Raw genomic sequence first — 21642 nt, forward strand, 5'->3', positions numbered from 1 at the left:
AAATTGCGAATGTAATAGGTATTGTTAGGGGATTGGGAGATTCCTTGTCAAATTTAACTGGGTTAAAGGTAAATTACCATCTTCATGGTACCCCATCTTCTCAGACACCTAAATAATAGGGCTATGTATTAATGAATCCTTAAAAGCAGCCAATAGCATGTAGCTTTCCTGTTTCTTTTTAGGCTAAGGAACTCCCTTTATAGGGTCCTCTCACAGAGTAGTCAGCAGAAAACACTTTCAGAAAAACTGGGCTAATTCATTACCTTATGGCATCATATCATATGCTATGATGAATCCCGACCTCAGGACACCTTGTTGTTCTGCACTGAGAGCAGGTCAGAGAACTGTCACTAGTCCTCACCTGATGTTGGTCCTGCCTAATCTCAAGCTAAATAACAATTTGTGTGAGAATCCGTCTCTGTTCTTCTGATCCACTATGACTTGATTGTGATCTTCCGGAACCACTAACACTGAATCTCTGTTGCAGAGCACTACCTGTGATGGCAGCAACTTGGTCTATTCTTAGCTTCTGAATAAATTCTAATTATTAGCACCTTTTTATTTTATTTTTTGATGTTTATTTGAAAGAGAGAGAGAGAGAGCATGAGTCAGGGAGCGGCAGAGAGAGAGGGAGAGAGAGAGAGAATCCCAAGCAGGCTCCATGCCGCCAGCACAGAGCCTGACTCGGAGCTCAATCCCAGGAACCACGAGATCATGATCTGAGCCAAGACCAAGAGTTGGATGCCCAACCAACTGAGCCACCCAGGCACCTTTTAAAAATAATTTTATATATATATATTATATATATTAATATATATAATATATATATAATATATATATATATTATATATATTAATATATATAATATATATATATATATTATATATATAAAAATATTAGCACCTTTTAAAAATAAGAAGTGTTATACATGTATTTTCTGCTCTTTCAAAGAGAATGCCACGATAAGACCTTTGGAAAAAAATATTTCCATTATACACCTTTTCTATCTGCATTCACACACACACACACACACACACACACACACACACACATCCCACATACACTAAACTAACAAGATAAAAAAATCACTTGCTGCCTCTGGAATATTGGTTTACGTGAAGAATAAAAATCCCACTTCCATACATTCCATTTCTAAAATCAGTGTCTACTTGTGGTATCTGCCTGAAAGCTGATGGAAAGTCCTTATGAAAATTACAAAAATCCTTCACAAGTTTTGAATTGCAAGGGATTCGAATGCTAACATCAGCTCCACTGAAGACGGAATGATAAAAGAACCTGAGCTTGTGATTTTCATTTCAGGCTTCACCATGGTAAAATAGTTATAATATCTGACATATATTGTGTACTAGGCACGATGCTAAGAATTTAATGAGAATTAGCCTTTAATCTACTCTACAACCCTATGAAGCAAGCACCGTTACCACCCTCTTTTTGGGTGAGAAAACTGGAGCTTAGAGAACTTAAGCAACTTGCCAAAGCCTACACAACATGGCATGCAGGGAGCCTGGATTCTGGATTCACCTTCAAGCAGCTCAGCTTCAGAGCCTTAGTCCAATGTTTACGATAACCTTGGGCCAAAGTTCAGAGTAAGTTTTAGTAACTACCATAATAAGTTGAAAGAGTCAAAACTGTATCTCATTTGCACTATCAATATTTGAGTATATAATCTGTATAATATATGGGATTCTTGAATACCTTGTTAGCAGCTATAGTTACACTTCCCCAAAAGCAAAAGCCAATCATCCCCCCCTTAATATAATTTGTGGTGATAACCTGGGAAGGAATTATATAAAAGTCTTAGCTAACAGATCTCTTAAATAACTGCTTTTGTCTCTTCCTTCACTTATGCCAGGTTGGAACGTTAACAGGAATTCCAAAAGTCTCAGCCCCTATCGATGAGCAACCAAGCTAGGTTGAGCTCCAGGTGGTTCTCACCCTGGCTGCATATGAGAACCACCATGGGAGATTTAAAACATCCACATGCTCAGCTCATACCCCCGATCAACTAAAGTAGAATCTATGGGGGGTTAGTCTGAGACTTCAAGAGTTTTTAAAGCTCTTCAGATAATTCCACTGTGCCAGAGTTTGAGAACTACTGTTTTGGTCTCTCCAAATGTCTCCTTCCCTATCTTCACAAAAGAAACAATAGTAATAATATTTTGCACACTGGAAGTGTTCTGTAAACTGTAGAGAGCCAGCCAATGTTGCTGCTATATTTTGATCATAACATCCTGCCTTGCTAGGGAGGAGTATTTTATGCATCTATTAAGGTTGCTTGTGGCCTTCAGAATTATGCTTTGTCTCTCTCTCTCTCTCTCTCTCTCTCTCTCTCTCTCTCTCTGTCTCTCTCTCCTGTCCACTATGTTTTGTTCTTCTGTTGGGTCTACCATGAAGACAAAAGCTCTGAGAAATGAAAAGGTATTTTTGTTGTTGTCGGAGAAAGCAACTTCGTGATGCTATCACTTGAGAACTCTAAGAAGACCCACACCAAGAAGAACCAACCCTGAGATTAGCCATTATTTTCTAAATAAATCTAACACTTGGAAAAGCAAAGAATAAGAGCAGACAAAGAGGACATTCCTGATGTCTGACTGAAGGATAAGATAAGAGTGAGAGCTTGCCAGGCAGAGATTAATTTTAAAGCCTGCCTCTACCACTCCTGTTTTTTTCTTGGGCAAGTCACTTTTCCTGTAAACTCCAAGTAAGTTCCACATTTCTCGTCTCCAGCCCAAGAGTAACAGTTGCCTACTTCACAGGGCTTCTGGGAGGACTCAGCCAGACTGGGCATAAAAAGGACTTACTATGGCGTCTGCAATAAAAAATGCCCTCGGTTCTTTATTATTATCATTGTAGTGATAGTGATCATGTCCAAGGGTAACTCCTGGTGGATACAGTGGGACTAAAACCCTGAACAGACAGAATGCCAAGAAGACTTCCAGGGTGGGCACTGCCATTCCCTGCAGGGCTGATCTTGGGCTGATAGTTATAGTGTTGTTCAGTTTGAGATAATCTGCCCTTTTGAGATAATCTGCCTGATGTTAGTTTATGCCTCTGGATTTGTATTCTCTCTGGACACTTTCTATCTTCTTTTCGGGGCATCTTTTCAGATTATCTGGAATTCCAAACCTGGTTTATGTCTGATTCTGATCAAGTCAGCCATATCAGCTAATTTGGCATGAATCGGTTGCATTTTGAAGGTGAGCCCAGGAGAAAACATAAAATCAGCCAAAAGACTCTTCTCTATGTTAGCATCAGCTCCATGAAGGGCTGAATCAAGCAGGATTCTTCCTATTCCCAAGGCAGAAACACACCCTTTAAAACTCTAGCAGTTCGGCTGGACTGGCTTTCAAAGGTGGTCTTTTCCTTAAAGGGCAAGTGGAAGATATTAACTGGCTTCAGCAGTAAAACAGGCTGGCTTCTTGTTCATTATCTAGGCTTCCCATGAGACGTTTTAAAAAATGAAAGCGAAATAAAACAACCTTTTACAAACTCGAGGCTTGGCTGCTTAAGGAGACCCAGTAGCATGGTCTCCGTCTTCTGTACTATTCGGTGTTTGCACACCCATCATCGCAGCTGCCCTCATCCTTGGAAGGGGCCAGATTCAGTTCTGTCTCTACCGTGTATGACTCGGGCACATGGCTTCAGTGCCCCACATTAGATGTAGTGTTTCTAAGGTGATGATCTACTCTAAAACTCCTCAAGGTGTGTTTTATATTAAAACTAAGATAATGAAACCCATTACCTACATTTTAAGAGTCTGGCTCTCCAAGGACTTTACCTCAAGAAACTGAGAATGCTAAATAATCCACTGGTTCCCTGTTTTCACCTCACAGAGTAAAGATCACAGAAACAGGAAGCCTGCCTCTGAGAAGCTATCCAGAAGGAGCTGAGGTGGCACTGCATGAACCAAACCTCTACCTAGCATCAAATGATGACCCAACTAGCATTTTCAGGTCCCCAGAGGAACGTATGTCCATAGAGAAAAGATAACCTGCCTGGTTTTGTTGCCCTTCATCCAACTTGAAGTTGTTTGCTTCCACCTGCGGTTCTCCACCCTGGCTGCACATCAGATTGCCTGGAGAGCTTTAAAATTTACTGATGATGGGGCGCCTGGGTGGCTCGGTCGGTTAAGCGTCTGACTTCGGCTCAGGTCATGATCTCACGGTCCGTGGGTTCGAGCCCCACGTCGGGCTCTGTGCTGACAGCTCAGAGCCTGGAGCCTGCTTCGGATTCTGTGTCTCCCTCTCTCTCTGCCCCTCCCCTGTTCATGCTCTGTCTCTCTCTGTCTCAAAAATAAATAAACGTTAAAAAAAATTTAAAAAAAAATTTACTGATGCCCAAGCTCTACTCTCAAAAGTCTCTGAAATGATCTATTATTTTAAGTTGGAGCCCAAACATCAGGATGTTTGTCACGTCCAGTGATTCTAACGTGTAGCCAGGTTGAGAAACACTGGCTTAGGTGCCAAGTTCGTTTTGAGAATAAGTCAGTTTATACTTAGGTATTAAGGAATATCTGGGGCAGCTGGCAGGATCTGGTCATTGCATGCAGGAGTTTCCAACCCTTGGCCATCTGCTAAAATCTGTGACAAGAATCGAACCCTTGAAAACCTACTTTGGAGGGAGGTGGTGTGGTATTACAAGAAAAGCATGGGTTTGGGACAGCACCTAACTGGGTTAAGCTATTACTAGCTGTAAGATTCTAAGGAGATGAACTATTCTGGGACTAAGGTATTTTTGTTTTGTTTTGTTTTCTGCTTTTCTGTAAAATGGGAAGAATAGTAACTACCTTGCATGGTGCCATTAGGATTTTAACGGGGGTGTAAATGAGAACGTATATACAGTACTTTGCAAGCTTGAAGACTCCCAGTATGTTGTATATATTTGATATGTGGCTACCATTATTATTACAGAGCATAGGGGATGAATGGTCATCACTGAGGGCCTTTTCATGGCGCCCTCCCTGATGGATTTCTTATGATAGTGTAGAAAAGTCATATAATTCCCTACACAACTAGATGCTACTACATCAAAGACCTTACCAAACAATGAAGAGATTAATTTATTTATGAACATTTGGCAGAGAACACACCATTCTGATTCAAAAAAGACTAATTATCTAAAAAGTGCATATATATATATATATATATATATATATATATACACACGTGTATATGGAAATCTATATCAGCTACCTGAGGGAACCACTTTGCTGAAACTAAGTGCCATTCTAACCAAAGCAAAAGCATCTAGCCCACATTCTAAACTACTTATACAACGTACAGATACGGATGTTTGTGCAATCGCTTTGGGCAACACCTAACCATGAGTGTGAAGGGGTGCTGGAAATCCTGGCTGGGATGGGAAGTGTGGTTTAGACAACCAACCATGATGGAAGAAGTTTCAGTCACTGATTTCTAATCTTGATGTAATTAGGAAAATCACAAGGGCACTTTTGATTCTTAAGACTCTGCATTTATTATGCTGAGGCATAATAATTCTTCAAGTCACCTTCATTGGAAGCCATTCTTAAACCACTGGTGCCCTGGTCTTTTAGATGCTTCTTTATGCTTTATCCTGCAGATCATTAATCCTGGCTACAAACCTCATGGGGACAGGGACAAGGTGTTATGCACACTTGCATCCCCAGAACCTAATCACAGAACTGGTAACAGTTGGTGCTAAGAAATACTTAACAAATGAGTAAGCTACTCTGCATCACACTCAGTAACTTTCATAAATCTCCCATTTACTAAAGAATAAATGAATCATTTAGAAAACACATCAGCTGGCAAAGGTGACTGGAATCTACAGACCTTGATAGGTCCCCCTTGCTTCAACAACGTCTTGATGTCTAGATTTGCTGCCCGTATTTGTTCCAAGAAGGGTGACAGCAAGTTCCTTCGTCCTGAAGTCTCAAGTCTGAAGCCCGAACACGTTTGCTTTACACAAATGCTACAACCTCAGCTCATTTCTACACTAGAGTATGGAGAGGCACTGAGTCATGGTTTTCAAACCCCTCTCCCTCTAACAAAGAGCTAAAAGAGGAGGACCAGTTAAGTAAGGCCTGAAGACAAGCTCTCTTCTTATTCAAACAATGGCTGGTTATTAAATGCACTGCAACCTGAGGATTTAATGATCAATGGTTTCATTTAATAACATTATTTCAATTAATAAAAAAAAATAAGGAAGTCCTCCCTCAAGGAGGGATCACCTTCAATTTAGTTATTTGTTTTCATTTTGTTGGCCCCAGCAGGCCCAATGTATGTGAGCCATGCATGCTGTTTTAAAGGAGAAAAATATTTTGCAGAAAAGCCAAGTATTTTTCCTGAGTTGTTTTTTTTTTTTTTTCCCATCAATGTGTATGGTTTTCCACATGCACATATGAAATGGGAAGTGTAAGGCTCAGTCAGTAACTCTGCCCTTTGTTCATACCAACAAGGATCTATGCCTGGAGAAGACTGCAAAGCTAAATTTCACCAGGGGTCTGGAGCTCTGAAGTACTAAATCAAAATATAACACGTGAGCTTTGATCTACACCAGTGTAAGAATGACAACTTCCATCCCTCAAGCTGAACTCAACATAAAAGAATTACGAAAGAGCACTCACTGGAATCTTCACTCAAAACACAGGGCAGGGTCCCTCCACACTCATAGCTGGGTAATTGACCTAATCCCCAGACAGAGCACAAGTGTGCAAGAAAGGCGGTTACAGTGTGGACTATTTGACGTCTGTCTTTACCCACTAGCAATGAAACTCAAGCAAAAAGCATAGGCTTGTCTTGCCTCGCTGCCTGCTAACTTTGAGCAAGCTACTTATCCAATTATGCCTCAGTTTCCTGATTTGTGAAATGGAGATAACATTACCAGGATCAAGTGATGTAATACATGTTAAGAATCTAACATTGTCCCTGATATTTAATAGATGTGCAATACATACCAAAGTATTTATTGTTAAAAACCCGTGTTAGGGAGATCAGAAGTTATTTTTTGAAGTTCCTCACTCAATAACTTATAATACACATAATGTTTCGTCCTGGTTAAAAAAAAAAAAAAAAAAGCATAAACTTCCTAAAATGTCTTCAGACCTCAGAGCTGGTCAGGTCTCTTCTGAGGAATCCTCCGGATGGACGTTTTATCCGTAGTCCCCTAGAATAGGACACAGACAATGTCACTGCAAGCCAGCTGGCATCTCAACACACACGCTCTTTCTACGTCAGACACAGAGATTAGAAGCTGAGCTGCGTCTATTGCCAACACTACTGTGCATGCCAGCAGCTGCACACACAAAGAAGCAATCAGCTGTCTGCATCAGCAAATGGTGACAGGACTGTACCTTTCCATCTAGGGACCACTTCAGGGGAGTGATGGGACTGAGGCGCCCTGGGGAATCTGCTCAGAAGTAAGTCACTGACTAATCTTCATCATCAGCAGTCATGACTTTAAGTAGTGGTGAAGCTCCAGGCCACTCCTCCAGTGAGAGGCAACATCTCCTCAGCTCTCCATCATTTACAGCCCACCATGGAGCTTGACTGGGTTCACAAACCCCATGGGGCACAGTGGAAGTTGGCTCTAGAAAAAAATCGGCTGCAGGTGCTATTACTTTATGACATAGGAGTCACTTTGCGATAGATGTGCCAAGAATCAAGGTGATGTCCCCAGAAGCGTTTCCCGGTGCTGGAGTTTTAGGAGGACTCCTTTGATAACTTTGGAAACCACACAAGCAGTTCCTTAATGAGTTGTTCTCTGGTGGCTTCTGGATTGAAGCATGGTACCAGCAGAACTTTCTTCATATCTGAATCCTCGTACCTCCCCCAGTATGTTAGAAAGAGAAAACATCAAATTTCTCTGCAATATATCTAAAATCAAGTTTTACATGGATGAAACCAAACAAAACAGTCTTGGAAGACAACCATAGATTTTTCACTTAAATTCTTTAATATGTAATACTTTGAGCAGACAGAAAAGTATAGATAAAGGTATCAAATTCTCATGTATTCTCAATACAATTTAATCAAATGTTAACATTTTGCATATCAGTTCAAAAATGTATTCACTTTTTAAAGTTTATTTATTTATTTTGAGAGAGAGAGAGAGAGAGAGAGAGAGAGAGAGAGAGAGAGAGTGAGGGCGATGGGCAGAAAGAGGGGGAGAGATAGAATCCCAAGCAAGCTCTGTTCTGCCAACACAGAGCCCAATGTGGGGCTTGATCTACCGAACGATGAGATCATGACCTGTGCCGAAATCAAGAGTCAGACACTTAACAGACTGAGCCACCCAGGCGCCTTGGTTCAAAAATTTATTTAAAGAGATTAAATATCACAAATAGGGTTGAAGTACCTAGTACACTGTTCCATGATACTTCTCTCCCCCAACCCCCCGCCACATGCAAAAAGCATCATATAGAATTGGGTATTCATTAGCCCTCTGCATATGTTCACTCAATTATTGAATTTGTGTGCATCTATTAAATATCTAACATTTTAGCTTGTTTTAAAAGATAATATACATTGTATTAGATGGTATATATCTTGTTGCAACTTGCTTTTCTTGTTCAATATTATGTTAAGCATTGTTTGTAACAGCAAAAAATGGAAAAAAAAACCCATCAATAGAATAATTAAATATCTTGTGGCTCATTTATATAATGGACTGCTATACGAATGTTAAAATGGATCATTTTCTTTTGTCATATGTTGTCAAACTTTCTGTGGGTCTTTTTAAAGGTGTGCACTTAAAAGCAGGATAGAGCTGGATTTTGTTTTCCTTATCTAATCAGATAATCTCTTAAACCATTTGCAATTATTGTTATTACTGATATTTTTGGACTTGATTCTACTACCTAATTTTGGTTTTGTTTTGAATTTGATTCTACTATCTAATTTTGTAATCATTCTTTATTCCTTGCTTCCTTTTCTTCTGCCTCCTATTAAGTTGATACGTTTTTATATTCCCCTTTTTTGTTATTGTTCAGTTCCCAATTTAGATGTTACAGGCTATATCTCCACTATTTTACTAATGATACTTTGTGTCGAAAAGTTACAAAATTACAAAGTTCTGCCCAAAGACAAAATAGGTATTAGCAGTCCTTAGCTTTCTACTGAACAAACCTCCTTTCATCCATAGATTCTGTTTCTCATTTTAATACAAAAATTGGACATTATTTTTAGGGTCACTAGTTACTCAGATTTACCAATATGTTTTATTTCCCTGTGCATACACCATTTATTCTTGTATCTCACACCTGCTTTGGGTTTGTTTTTCTTCTTATTGAAGTATATCCCTTAATCATTCTTTTAATAAAGACTGTGACTGATAAATCATGTCACTGTATATCTGAATTTTTTTTTACTTTGCCTTCACTCATAACTAATAGTTGAGCTATTTTAGCTATAGTATATTGGTTTATTTTCCCACAACACATGGTAGATACATTTTCATTGTCCTCTGGCATCTACTATTATGAACGCAAATTTTGCTGCTAGTTGGTTGTCATTTTATTATAGGCAAAATGCTTGCAGCCTCCTTGAATATAACCAGCTTTTCATAGCATTTAAGATTTTCTATTCTTGAGGCAATTTTGGGCAATCTCACACAATATTTTTAGATATGCATTTGGTTTTATTTAGGTATGGCAACTGAGGTGCATTTTCCACCTACGTTGAATCTCTCAAACCATTTAACTATCTTCCATGCTCTTTCATTTTTTGTTGAGATATAATTCATATACCATAAAATTCATCATTCAAAGGGTATAGTTCAGTTAGCATATTCACAAGGCTGTGCAGTCATCATCAGCATCTAATTCCAAAACATTTCCATCACTACTAAAAGAAATCCCATATTCATGAGAATTCACTCCCCATTTTTCTCTCTCCCCAAGTTTCTAGCAATCCCTAATCTCCTTTCTCTTTCTACAGATAAGCCTATTCTGGATATTTCACACAAACAGAATCATATAATGTGTAGCCTTTTGTCTTCTGGCATCTACTAGCAATTTCACTTCTTTCCTTCACTTAGCAAAATGTTTCTAAGGTTCATCCATGTTGTAAATGTATCAATACTTCAATACTTTAGTATGGCCCAATAATAATCTATTATATGGGTATAGCACATTTGTTTTTTTAATTTTTTTAATGTTTATTTATTTTTGAGTGCAAGCAGGGGAGGGGCAGAGAGAGAGGGAGACACAGGATCCGAAGTAGGCTCCAGGCTCTGAGATGTCAGCACAGAGCCTGACACGGGGCTCAAACCCACGAACTGTGAGATCATGACCTGAGCCAAAGTTGGACACTTAATCAACTGAGCCACCCAGGCGGCCCAACATTTGTTTCATGTACTCATCACTTGATGAACAGTTAGTTTCTCTCCACTTTTAGCTATTATAAATAATAATGCTATGAATATTTGTGAACAAGTTTTTGTGTACACATAGTTTTTCAGTTCTCTTGGGAATACACCTAGGCGTGGAATTGCTGTGTCATACGGTCACTGTATATTGAACTTTTTGAGAAACTACCAAGCCGTTTTCCAAAGTGGCTGCACCATTTTACATTCCCACCAGTGATGTAGAAGGCTGGTAATTTCTCCACATCGTCATCAACGCTTGCTATTATTGTCACAATTTTCGTCCATGTTGAGTCGGATCTGACTGTGGTTTTGACCTGCATTTCTCTAATGACTCATGCTGGTGAGCGTCTTCTCATGTTCATCTGTATATCTTTTTTGAAAAAATGCTTCTTTAAATCCTCTGTCCTCTGATTAATTGGGTTATTTATCTTCTTCTTGTTGAGTTGTAAAAATTCTTCGTATATTCTGGATACTGGACCCTGATCAGATATATGATTTTCAAATATGTTCTTCCATTCTATGGATTTTCCTTTCCACTTTATTAATAGTGTCCCTTGAAGCACAAAAGTCTTTGGTTGGAATGAAGCTATATTATCTATTTTTTTCTTTGGGTTTTAGGTGTCATATGTAAGAAACCACTGCCTAATCCAAGGTCATAAGGGTTTATCCCTATATCTCCTTCTAAAAGTCTTACAGTTCATGTTCTTTCACTTTTGATATGGTTCCCTCTCTAAACTGTGTTTGGTATCTGGTCCTAAGGACTAACTTCCAACATTAATTCTCTTTTCATCTGTGTTCCACATTGTTTTTCTTTCTCTTTTTAAATTCCAGTGGCTATAAATTTGTTGGCTTTTTAAAATTTCAGATTCTGAATTGCTTCTTTTGCATATCTCTGTTCTTATTTTTTTTTCTGTACAATTTTATTTTATTGTTTTCAAGGATTATTTTCCCTCTGTTTGGCTTTTTGAGTATCCTTAAACATGGTATTTTACTTTGTTTTACTTTACTTTATTAGAGAAAAATGGGGAGGGGCAAAGGGTGAGAGAGAGAGAGAGAGAGAGAGAGAGAGAGAGAGAGAGAGAGAATCTTAAGCAGGCTCCACGCTCAGTGCACAGCCTAACACACGGGGCTCAATCCCAGGACCCTGGGATCATGACCTGAGCCAAAATCAAGAGTCAGATGCTCAACCAACTCAGCCACCCAAGCACCCTTAAACATGATATCTTAAATTGCTTGACACCAAGAGTTTATGGTAGAGGCATTTGAGTCAAGGGAGGCAACGTGGTATTCCTGAGGTAGGACAGTCGTGGGCTGGCCATCGTAATGAGTGAGGTGAAGGGTGCCTGCTGGACGTTGCATGGTTAATTATGTCAAATGTTTTGAGAACTCCAGTTCTGACCACTTGGAATTGCCAGAACTCAGAGCCCCCAACGCACAATTTAGGACAGTTCAAACTGCCAAACTGAGGCCAAAGACAAGGTGTCTGCAAAGACAAGGTGACTCATAAGCCTTGGAAAACTAGCAGGCCAGCAATAGGCCCCCAGCACAGCAGGTGGGAACCAGGTCAGCTCTGCATATTATTGTGGATGTCCAGGATGAGGTCAGAGGTGCCATGTGACCCAGGAATGACATAACCTTACAGAGAAAAGCAAACACTATCACAGCACACTGGAGTTGCTTGATTTGGAGTTGTTTCCCCCCTAATGCCTATAGTCCTAACACCACCAAAACTACAAGCAGGAACGAGATGAAAGAGCCTTCCAGAGACAACAGAGAAAGAAAGTTAGTAGAGTTAGTGCAAATCCAAATTTGAAAACGAGTCTTTTTCTGAAGGCAGTTTCTTTCTCTGCAGTCATAAATGAAACTGGACAGTTCTCACTCACACACCCAGCACCCAGTCTTACAGACACTAATGAGCACCCAGTGTGAAAGGCACCGGGATAGAAAAAAACACAGTCCCCACTCTTGGAAAGGCCGCTATCAATGAGTGAAGGCGTTTACAAGCAAATCATTGTAAGTCAGTATTAATTCTACCTAGATGATTTGGAAGGACCACCAAGAGAAATCATCCAGGAGGAGAAAAGGGTAAAGAGTGTTCTAGGCAGACTGATGGTGGCAGGAAGGTTTCAGGGCTATTCAGTGGACGCTGAGTCCCGTTTTTGGACTGGGGTAGGGAAGCTACAGAAGTTGAGGTTGAAAAAGCACATATATATGGATTATATTTCATCTACTCTAAGATGCCACTGGTTGTAAAGTGAACTATTATTTCATGTACAATCAAGAAAAAATGCTGCTCACTAAATTATAACACAGCATTGATTGCAAAACATTCCTATTGTAGAGGGGCTAAAATGGAAGGCAATGTCCTGCTCAGAGTGGATGAAATTTGGCAATTCCCAAAAGAAGAAATATAAAAGATAAATTAACATTGGAAAACAGATTTAAAAAAATAAATCTGTTGTTTAAAATAAAACAAATACAAAGTAAATGTGAAAATAATTTTGTCTAATCAAATTGGTAAAGCATTAATGTTAGTATTAGCAAGGGCATGGTAAAAGGCAAACTCACCACTAAAAGTATAAAATAATATTACCTTTATGGAAATCATTTTGACAATAATATGTCAAGAACCTAAATATGTACATATTCTTTGAGCTAGTAATCCTACCTAAAGAATCTATTCTAAATCCACACTTACAGACTCAGAAGATTTGGATACAAGACTATGAGATTATTTATAATAACAAAAGTAACATAAAAGCGAAAGTTATCCATGAATAGATACATAAATTGTGGCATAATATGAAATGTAAGTCAGTCACTGAAATATTATTTAATATTTAATAATGGGGGAAATATAATATAACAGTAAATTTTAAAAGGGAAGAAACAAAATTCTCTGTAGAATATAATTCAAATCTAGGGGGAAAAAGCATCTAATATAGACTGGAAGGAGCGGCAATCTTGGTCAACTCTAAGTGCTAGCATTATTAACATTTTTCCTTCTTAAACATTTTATTATTTTTCAAATTTTCCAATGTCCATATTTACCTTTTATGACCTCTCCTTCCTCCCAAACAAGTTTTGCCAGATTTTACTTATAAAACTTAGATTGTGGTAGAGAATGTAAGCCTATGCATGGAGACAGAATGACCAGTAGGTGTTCCTCATATTACATAGCAATTACACAGGATCATCGTGAATGCTTAAAATTTTGTGGCAAACGTTAGATGGTATCCAATACAGACCGTACAGGACTTTCATCTCTCTCAATAGTGGAGATTAGCTATGAGTCAGTTCTATGCTAAATTCTCAAGCATTATTTCTAATCCTTACCATCATGCAGACAGATGAGAAACAGAGTTCCAAGAAGCTGAATAAGTGTAGTGAGCTTGCATAATTTGAACAAGGCAAGGCTGGGATTTGAACCCTAGCCTCTCACAAAGACTCACACTCCCTTCCCTGTACCATTTGTCTCTCAAAGAAGTTCTTCCATAGCCTGCCCCAATGGACATCAAGGAAGAACACGATTCTACTCTTTCCATCAGTGAGCAGGAAAGATTGTGAACCAAATATGTGTACATAATGTGCATTCCAAAAGGAATGTTACAAATGTTGACGACAGAGGCAAAGCTCTCTGATAATGTGGGGTGGACTAGATAGATAAGGGACCAGATTCCCATTTTATCAACCGTCAAAATCAACTCCTGAGAAACCAGTCCTTTCTGTCCCCTGTGATTGCTAAGGTCATGGTGCTGTGCCATCTACCCACCTGGCAAGGTAAGGCGACTCACAGAGCTAGTGCTTGGGGCTGGCGAGCCGTGGGAGCGCTTCTTGGTGCCTAGAAAGAGGAAAAAAGGGGTAAGGAAAAGCAGGATTGCGGACAGACTTGTAGGACAGGTAAATGCTCATCTGAAACATTATCAAATAATCCAAACATTTGGGTCTCAAAACAACATTTGGGAGAAGGTTGGGTGAGGTTGTGGGAGTAGCACGTATTCCATGGTCCAAAAGAACCAGGAGCATAGCCTTTACCTCTGTGGGTGTGATGGTTCTCAGTTTCCTGTCCCCAACACATCACAGAGCAGGACCACACTTTAGAACCACCAAGGAAGTTTTCTAAATACACAGTTGCCTGAGCGCCACCCCCAGAGATTCTGTTCTCACTGTACTAGGGTGGAACTCTGGCATCAGTATGTTTAAGTCCCCCAGATGATTTTATGTGCATCCAGGGTGGAAGACTGCTGCTGTGGAAGGGAAAGTTCTAGATTTAGAATCAAGGAATCAGGGGTTTGTCCCCAGAGACTTGACAGGCTATGGAACCTCAAACAATTAACTTGATTTTTCTGAAACTCAGGTCTTCTGAAAAATAAGGGAAATAACAATGACATCAAAGTGTTCTGGCGAGTAGGGAAGGGACCACGGTGTGTGTGCATGTGCAGGAGACCATACTAATGCTCGGTTAGTGGGGTCCATGGGCTCCCTGCAGCTGGCATCAAAACTCCCACCAGGATGGGGCACCTGGGTGGCTCAGTTAAGCATGAGACTCTTGATTTCAACTCAGGTCATGATCTCATGGATTGTGGGTTTGGGCCCTGCATCGGTCCCGAGTTGATAGTGCAGAGCTTGCTTGGGAATCTCTCTCCCTCTCTCTCTGTCCCTCCCCTGCTCCTATGTTCTCTGTCTCAAAATAAATAAATAACAACAACAACAACAAAAACATCCCACTGGGAAAGGGATTATCTCTCTTCGTTCATATGAACAGTTTCGTGGGTCACGAGGGAACGACAAGGCAGACCCCAGAGTGAGGATCAGGAAGGAGAGAGAAAACAAAGGGAGGGCTGAGTGGTTGTGCAAAAGAACATTCACATAAACATATAAATAAGTATGTGTGTGTGTGAGTGTATACACACACAAGTATATATATTTTTTATTATATTTATGCATATGCACACAGACATGCATGGGTATACACATTCACATATATTGTGTATACAAATGTTATTTATCCACTCATTCATCTCTTTCTTTATTTTGTCATCCAGAGTGGGGCAAAAGAGGCCTGGACATCAGAATCCAGCAACACGGCAGACGCCTGGAGTCTGAGCTGGCAGATGTGCGGAGAGAATTCTTAAACAAAAGATACACATGATCCACTGTCATTTCTGTTACAAGTCCCCTGAACCTACTCCAACTTTCTGTAACGTCTACATTACACGCAGAGGACTGATGTGTACGGAGGTTGTGTTCATTGAGAAATCACTGTCTGAGTCAACACAGTTGACTTCTCATCAGAGGAAGAGGGAACTTGGGGCCGGAAGTGAGCGGGGAAACTTCCCCCTCCCCGCCGAATCGCAGGTGAGATGTGGAGAAATACACTTGGGGTGGTGTCTGAGAAGTTTCATTTTAGTCTTACAGGCTAGGGTACCACCCTGATATTCTGTGTTATTGTTATTATTATTACTGGCAGTGGTAGGGGCAGTAGTGTTAACAGGAGGAGGAGAAGCAACAGGAAAAATAGAAAACACAAATGAATCCAAATACCTCAGGGCCACAGAAACGGTTAATTTGCAGGAGGTGAGAGAAGCTACATCGGGCAGAACTTTACGTCCCTGTGGTTCAGGTCTCATATGTGCCCTGAATATCAGAGTTGGCAGGGAATGCAGAGGGCCCAATCCTGGCTCTGAGGGTGATTCAGAATTCCCTGAGGTGATTTCTATAAATGTGGCATCCAGGGCCCTTTCCTGAGCCTACTAAAGTGAAATACCCAAGGAATGGAGCTAGAAGTCTGCAAGTCAACAAGTTGCCCAGGTGGGTCTAATGACCTCTGATAGCGTGAGGTGTCGCAGACACCCCGAGGTGAAAAGCCCAAAGTGAAACTCTGGGTCAGGACCAGGGCTGCCTCATTGCACAACTCCAGGGGGTGCCCTTCACAATGCATCCTATGGTGGGCCTGTGCGTAGCACAGTCAGCTCTGATCAGGGGTACTACCAGGATGCAAATCCATGCCTCTAACCTTCTTGTCCAGAGCCACTTCTGGTCCACCAGAAACGCCTCTGTGTCCCACTGATCTGCATCTACACCGGGGCGCCAATGACTCAAAGCATTTATCCCTCCACTCACAAAACACCTTACTTGTCTCACTGTCCCTCTACCATAGGGTTTACAACAGCGGCACAACACCCAGGCTGTGGGAGCGGGCTGTCCTGTGCCTAGTAGGAGGTTTAGCAGCATCCCTGGCCTCTACCACTAGGTGTCAGTAGCACCTCCCTATCGAGATCTTCAAAAATGGCCTCCTGACAATGACAAAAGTTCCCTAGGAGCAAAATTGCCCTCAGGTGAGAACCATTGCTTTAGGATGGAGACTGGGTTCAGGTTTTTTATTCAGAGTGGTAATTCACAATTTGACCGCTTGGTCATTAATAATAGTCACTGTTGCACATCAAGTGGTTACTATGTTCTAGGTACCATATTAGCTATAAATAATTAAATGTACATTAGTTATCTTTTCTGATAGTAACTCTCTGATGATAAAATAATTCCCGTTTTATGGAATTATGGAATTTGGAGACAAAAGCTTTTGCACAAAGCTACTGAGTGGGGCAATACTTAAGCCAAGATCCTTCAGAGTTCAAACCCAGAGACACTTTTCCCTGTGACTCTTGCTGTTTTTTGACTAACTCAATATCCAGGCTCCCTTCAAGTGCAGTCATACTAAATTTGCCTCAGGGTAAGAAAAACCTAAACAATTATTTTAACAAAAAGGAAAAACAAAACCAGATTTTCAGGCCCAACCAAGCACTGGTGAGCCAGCATTTCCAGAAGGGCTTGGAAGTTTCACAACTGCCCCAGGTGATTCTGATCATCACGCAGGCTTGGAAAACTTTCTGCAATAGAAATTTCCTTGTTGTTGTCTCACTACTGGAAAATACGGCACTCTGCTTTCCATCGCTACTCTTGTGAACTTGAGAGATCAAACATAACGTTGCCTATGCGAGCCCTTGAAAACCTGCAAGGCACTGAATGACAAGCCTTCAGTGTTATTACCTGTAGAAACATTCGCTAGTACTAGGTGATTTCATACAAATGCTTGGTGCAATTAAAAGAAAAATGACTCACTGTGATTTTTTTGAAACCCTGCAGTTTGGTGGCTTTTCCTTGGGACAGGTTTTCATCCCCTTGGTATGGTCTTTGCAGACACTGAGTGACATGGGGACCTCTGGGAGCCTTGGGTCAGTGGAAAAGTGGAACCGCAAGCCCTCTAGACATGGAGTTATTTTTTCTGTGTGCTGGATGAAATGTCCAATGTACCAGGAAAAGGGAGCAATCATCCACATCTCTCCTAATCATAAGTCACAAACAGGTAGCATGTGGAGACACATATAATAAACCTGTTTGTGATTTCTCCCACCCTTTATTTTTTTTTTTCAACGTTTTTTATTTATTTTTGGGACAGAGAGAGACAGAGCATGAACGGGGGAGGGGCAGAGAGAGAGGGAGACACAGAATCGGAAACAGGCTCCAGGCTCTGAGCCATCAGCCCAGAGCCGGACGTGGGGCTCGAACTCACGGACCGCGAGATCGTGACCTGGCTGAAGTCGGACGCTTAACCGACTGCGCCACCCAGGCGCCCCTCTCCCACCCTTTAGATGGCATCATGGACTATTGTGGGTGGTTAAGTTCTGAGTCAACCTCCTACTGGCTCCCCGTAAACTGGGGTTGTATTCCTGAAATCATTTTCCATCCCACAGCCACCAAACTTACCTATCATTTTACTCACAGTTCCATTTGTGGGAATAATACTCAACTCATGTAAGTTTCATTTTCTAAAACCCCACTCCTCCTTTGCTCCAGTTGCCGGAGAAAACACCAGAAACTGAGCTGGAAGATCTAGGTCCGGATCAGCTTCCAAATTGTGCCCTACTGTTCCATGCCAGCAGAACACCTTGGGACACATATAACTCTAGGATTTATCGTAGAAATCTACTTGGGAATGACGCTCTGTGAGTGATTCAGAATTCACTCTGTCAGAGCTTTTCCATCCTGGCTACACATTAGGATCACCTGGGGAGTTGTAAAGAAAATATGCTAAAACCCAGGCACTTCCCCCAGAAATACTGTTCAATCGGCCTGGGGTGGAGCCCAGGCCTGGGCAATTTTCAAGTTCCCAGCTGAGCCTGCTCTACAGCCAGGAATGAGAAGCACACACTCAGTGAATACCTATAGAAGATATTTCTTTCGGCCATCAGGCGAAGCGTTCTTTCTTCTGAACAACTGGTGTGCTTTATCCTCAAGGATGATGGGAATCTTGTAAATGGCTTCTTTTCACTTTTTATTTAGGTTTCCAGGAAACTCAGATCCAATTTATGAAATAACGCTGGGAACTGGGGAGGCCTCGTCAGCCTGCGTGACTGCTTACTAACATTTGTCCTGGTTTGCTCCATCTACACTAGCTACCTTTTGCCTCTGGTTTTAGTTTGCTTTCTTAATGTCTTAAAAACAAATTGATTAATGATTTTAGAATTCCAAAATATTTTATAAATGAAGTAGGTAAAATGAAAACATGAATAATCAACCACATCAGGGCTGACATCGCCAAGCTTTATGTTCCTCATCTCTAAAAACTTAAAACCATCGATTTCAAGATATAATTGTGGGGATCAAGTAACGGTGCACATGTGGGAGTACTTAGCAAACTGTGCAGTGTGATATAGTGTTTATTATTAGTTTACGCTCGAAAGAAAGGGGTGTGTGCTTGAGTGTGTGTAAAGTAGCTAATACGTCATCTTTGGAAGATAAGCATTTTAAGGTCACAGATTACACCGTCCTTGACCCACGGCATGTGAATGTTCAAAGAGTAAACAACCCAATCAGTCAGCTCGGGGCAGAAATGTCATCACTGCAGCTTGTGTGACTGGAAGGATCTTTTGACAAACGAATAGCTTTCAGATATTTCAAATTAATGTCCTTCGTTGGTTCAGCTAACGGGCAACGAATCCAATTCATCAAGAGTCTGGAGAAGAAGACACTGATGGAAGTGACATCCAACCTTGGGGCAGATACACACACCTAAGACTCAGGACAAGAGGCTAGCAGTAAACCCCAGTGATAGGCAGCTTGATGTTGAACAAACAATTCCCCTTCTGCAAAATAGGGTGAGCACCGCCAAGCCCTCCGGGAAGGGGTGTTTTAAGAGCCCTTGAGATCAAGTGTCATCATTAGTAATGGTGCAACAACAGCAATGTTGTTACAACACAAGCAGATGGATCCCACAGGCAGAGGTGGGTGCTGAAAACGGAAGTAGGAAAAGTGTCTATCAACCTACAGGGCATTTTCAATCCCTTTCTTTTAGCATTTTACAATGTCTGCCTTTGTGATACGCACAACCTCTGATCTCTATTGCTAAGCACATCCACCAACACCTTCTCCTTGTTTCACCCGGGGTGTGGCAGAGGGCAAACAAGCCATTGCCTGAGGCCTCAGAATAGATCATCATTTTTGCCTCTTCCCATCCTTGACAAAAGCATCAAGAGAAGCCCACGTTCTGCTCAGGGCTGTGGCATCACTGAAGGAGGCTGCATTGCTTCCAACCCACCCATACCTCCCAAAGAGTTGTCTTCCAACAGCGTATAAATTAGAGCTGCACAGTCACAGTTAAATAACCCTTTTCCTCCCCCCTACAACCACCATCAGTACAATGCCTTCTTTGTAACTTGATCTCTGTTTATCACAAAGAACAATGCCCCAAAACACAAGAGCTACTCAGATACGCAACACTGTATGCTATTTAAATACGGCTGTTTTAATATTTGAATGTGCCTTGGAATTGGGCCTGCAAGTGACGAGTCAAACAAATGTTCATAACTCTTGACCCAGTAACTATACATCTAGGAATTCATCCAATGGAGATATTCAAAAATGCTATAAAGCCTAGGAACAAAGAACTCCATTGCCATGTTGTTTAAAATTGCCAAAAAGATAAAATAAAATAAAATAAAATAAAATAAAATAAAATAAAATAAAATAAAATAAAAACAGGTAATTAATTGTCCCACAGCAGAGAGTTGGTTAAGTAAACTGGACTAAGCCATGAAATGAAATATTCTGTTGTCATTGAAATCACATTAACAAAGAGCGTTTTTTAAATGGGACAATGCTGATAATCCAATGTTATGTGAACAAGCCATAATACAAAAGTAAACATACTGCACTCCATGGCCTCAATTGGGTAAAACACAATAGCAAAAACCATAAGGAATTGAGGAAGGAAGTGACAGTGAATAATTTTTGGATAGGGCATTACAAGTGAATTTCATTTCATTATACTTCTCTATATTTTTTTTTATTTAAAAAAATTTTTTTTAACGTTTATTTATTTTTGAGACAGAGAGAGACACAGCATGAATGGGGGAGGGGCAGAGAGAGAGGGCGACACAGAATCGGAAGCAAGCTCCAGGCTCTGAGCCATCAGCCCAGAGCCCGACGCGGGGCTCAAACTCGTGGACCGCAAGATCGTGACCTGAGCTGAAGTCGGACGCTTAACCGACTGAGCCACCCAGGCGCCCCATTCTCTATATTTTTTAAAATGAGTAAAGTCTGCGTTTGCTTTCAGAAAAAAAAATTTAAAAATACGTTTCAATGCACAGCAAACACAGCCGCTTTGGATGAACATCACAGCCTCCTTTGTTAAAGTAATAATCCAGTGGAGTTACTATGCAGGAACAATACACAGAGGTGGCCCAGATAAGAGGGTGGTGTCTGTGTAATATCCTCGCCACCAGGAAAGTCCCTCTTAGTGGCTGGTTTGAAGGAGGTAGGCTCAGAGCCATCCTGTATGTAAACCACTAGTATGCCCACAAACAGGGGTAATGACTATTCCCTAGTCAGGCTCCTGATGTTCATTGCTGCAGAAAAAGAAAATATTGCCAGGTAGGCCTTTCAAGAGAAAAGAAAAGGAAAAAAAAGTCTGGAATTTGAAAACTGGCGTCACAGGATTGGAAAACCATGCCATCATATCCAGAAGAAAACTGAACATATGGAAGCCAGCTTAATTCCATGAATGCTGACATTTCTTATGCCCTGAGGAGCTTCTGATAACCATCCACCTCACCTCTCAAAAAAGATTATGAGATGTGATGCACTGTGTATATCTTCCAATGGGCAGGCAAAGGCACTTGGTACCTAGGTGTTATGTGGTGTTCAGAAGGATACAAAAGAGACAGATGGTTGAGTGAGTTTGGACAACCCCATATCTGTGACAGAACACAGACAACA

At 40.8% G+C, this 21642-nt stretch overlaps 1 protein-coding gene across 8 annotated transcripts in view; it reads right to left on the minus strand.

Annotated features, from left to right (window-relative positions):
- The window catches only part of PDE1C (phosphodiesterase 1C), a 509522-nt gene that overhangs the window by 19134 nt on the left and 468746 nt on the right, over positions 1–21642 (minus strand). For 4 of the 8 annotated variants that reach the window (XM_019443747.2, XM_019443745.2, XM_019443750.2 and 1 more), the window contains exon 18: positions 14141–14209. The exons of 1 other annotated variant lie outside the window; for it this stretch is intronic. In XM_019443747.2, the coding sequence (XP_019299292.1) occupies positions 14141–14209 (69 nt within the window). Of the gene's footprint in view, positions 1–7106; positions 7168–8106; positions 8253–9711; positions 11375–14140; positions 14210–21642 lie in introns of those variants that run through there. 3 more of the 8 variants (XM_019443748.2, XM_053897723.1, XM_019443749.2) reach the window with 3 other exon arrangements.

This window comes from Panthera pardus, unplaced genomic scaffold, assembly GCF_024362965.1.
Source record: "Panthera pardus isolate Hobbes unplaced genomic scaffold, ASM2436296v1 HiC_scaffold_8, whole genome shotgun sequence".
NCBI classification, from domain to species: domain Eukaryota; kingdom Metazoa; phylum Chordata; class Mammalia; order Carnivora; family Felidae; genus Panthera; species Panthera pardus.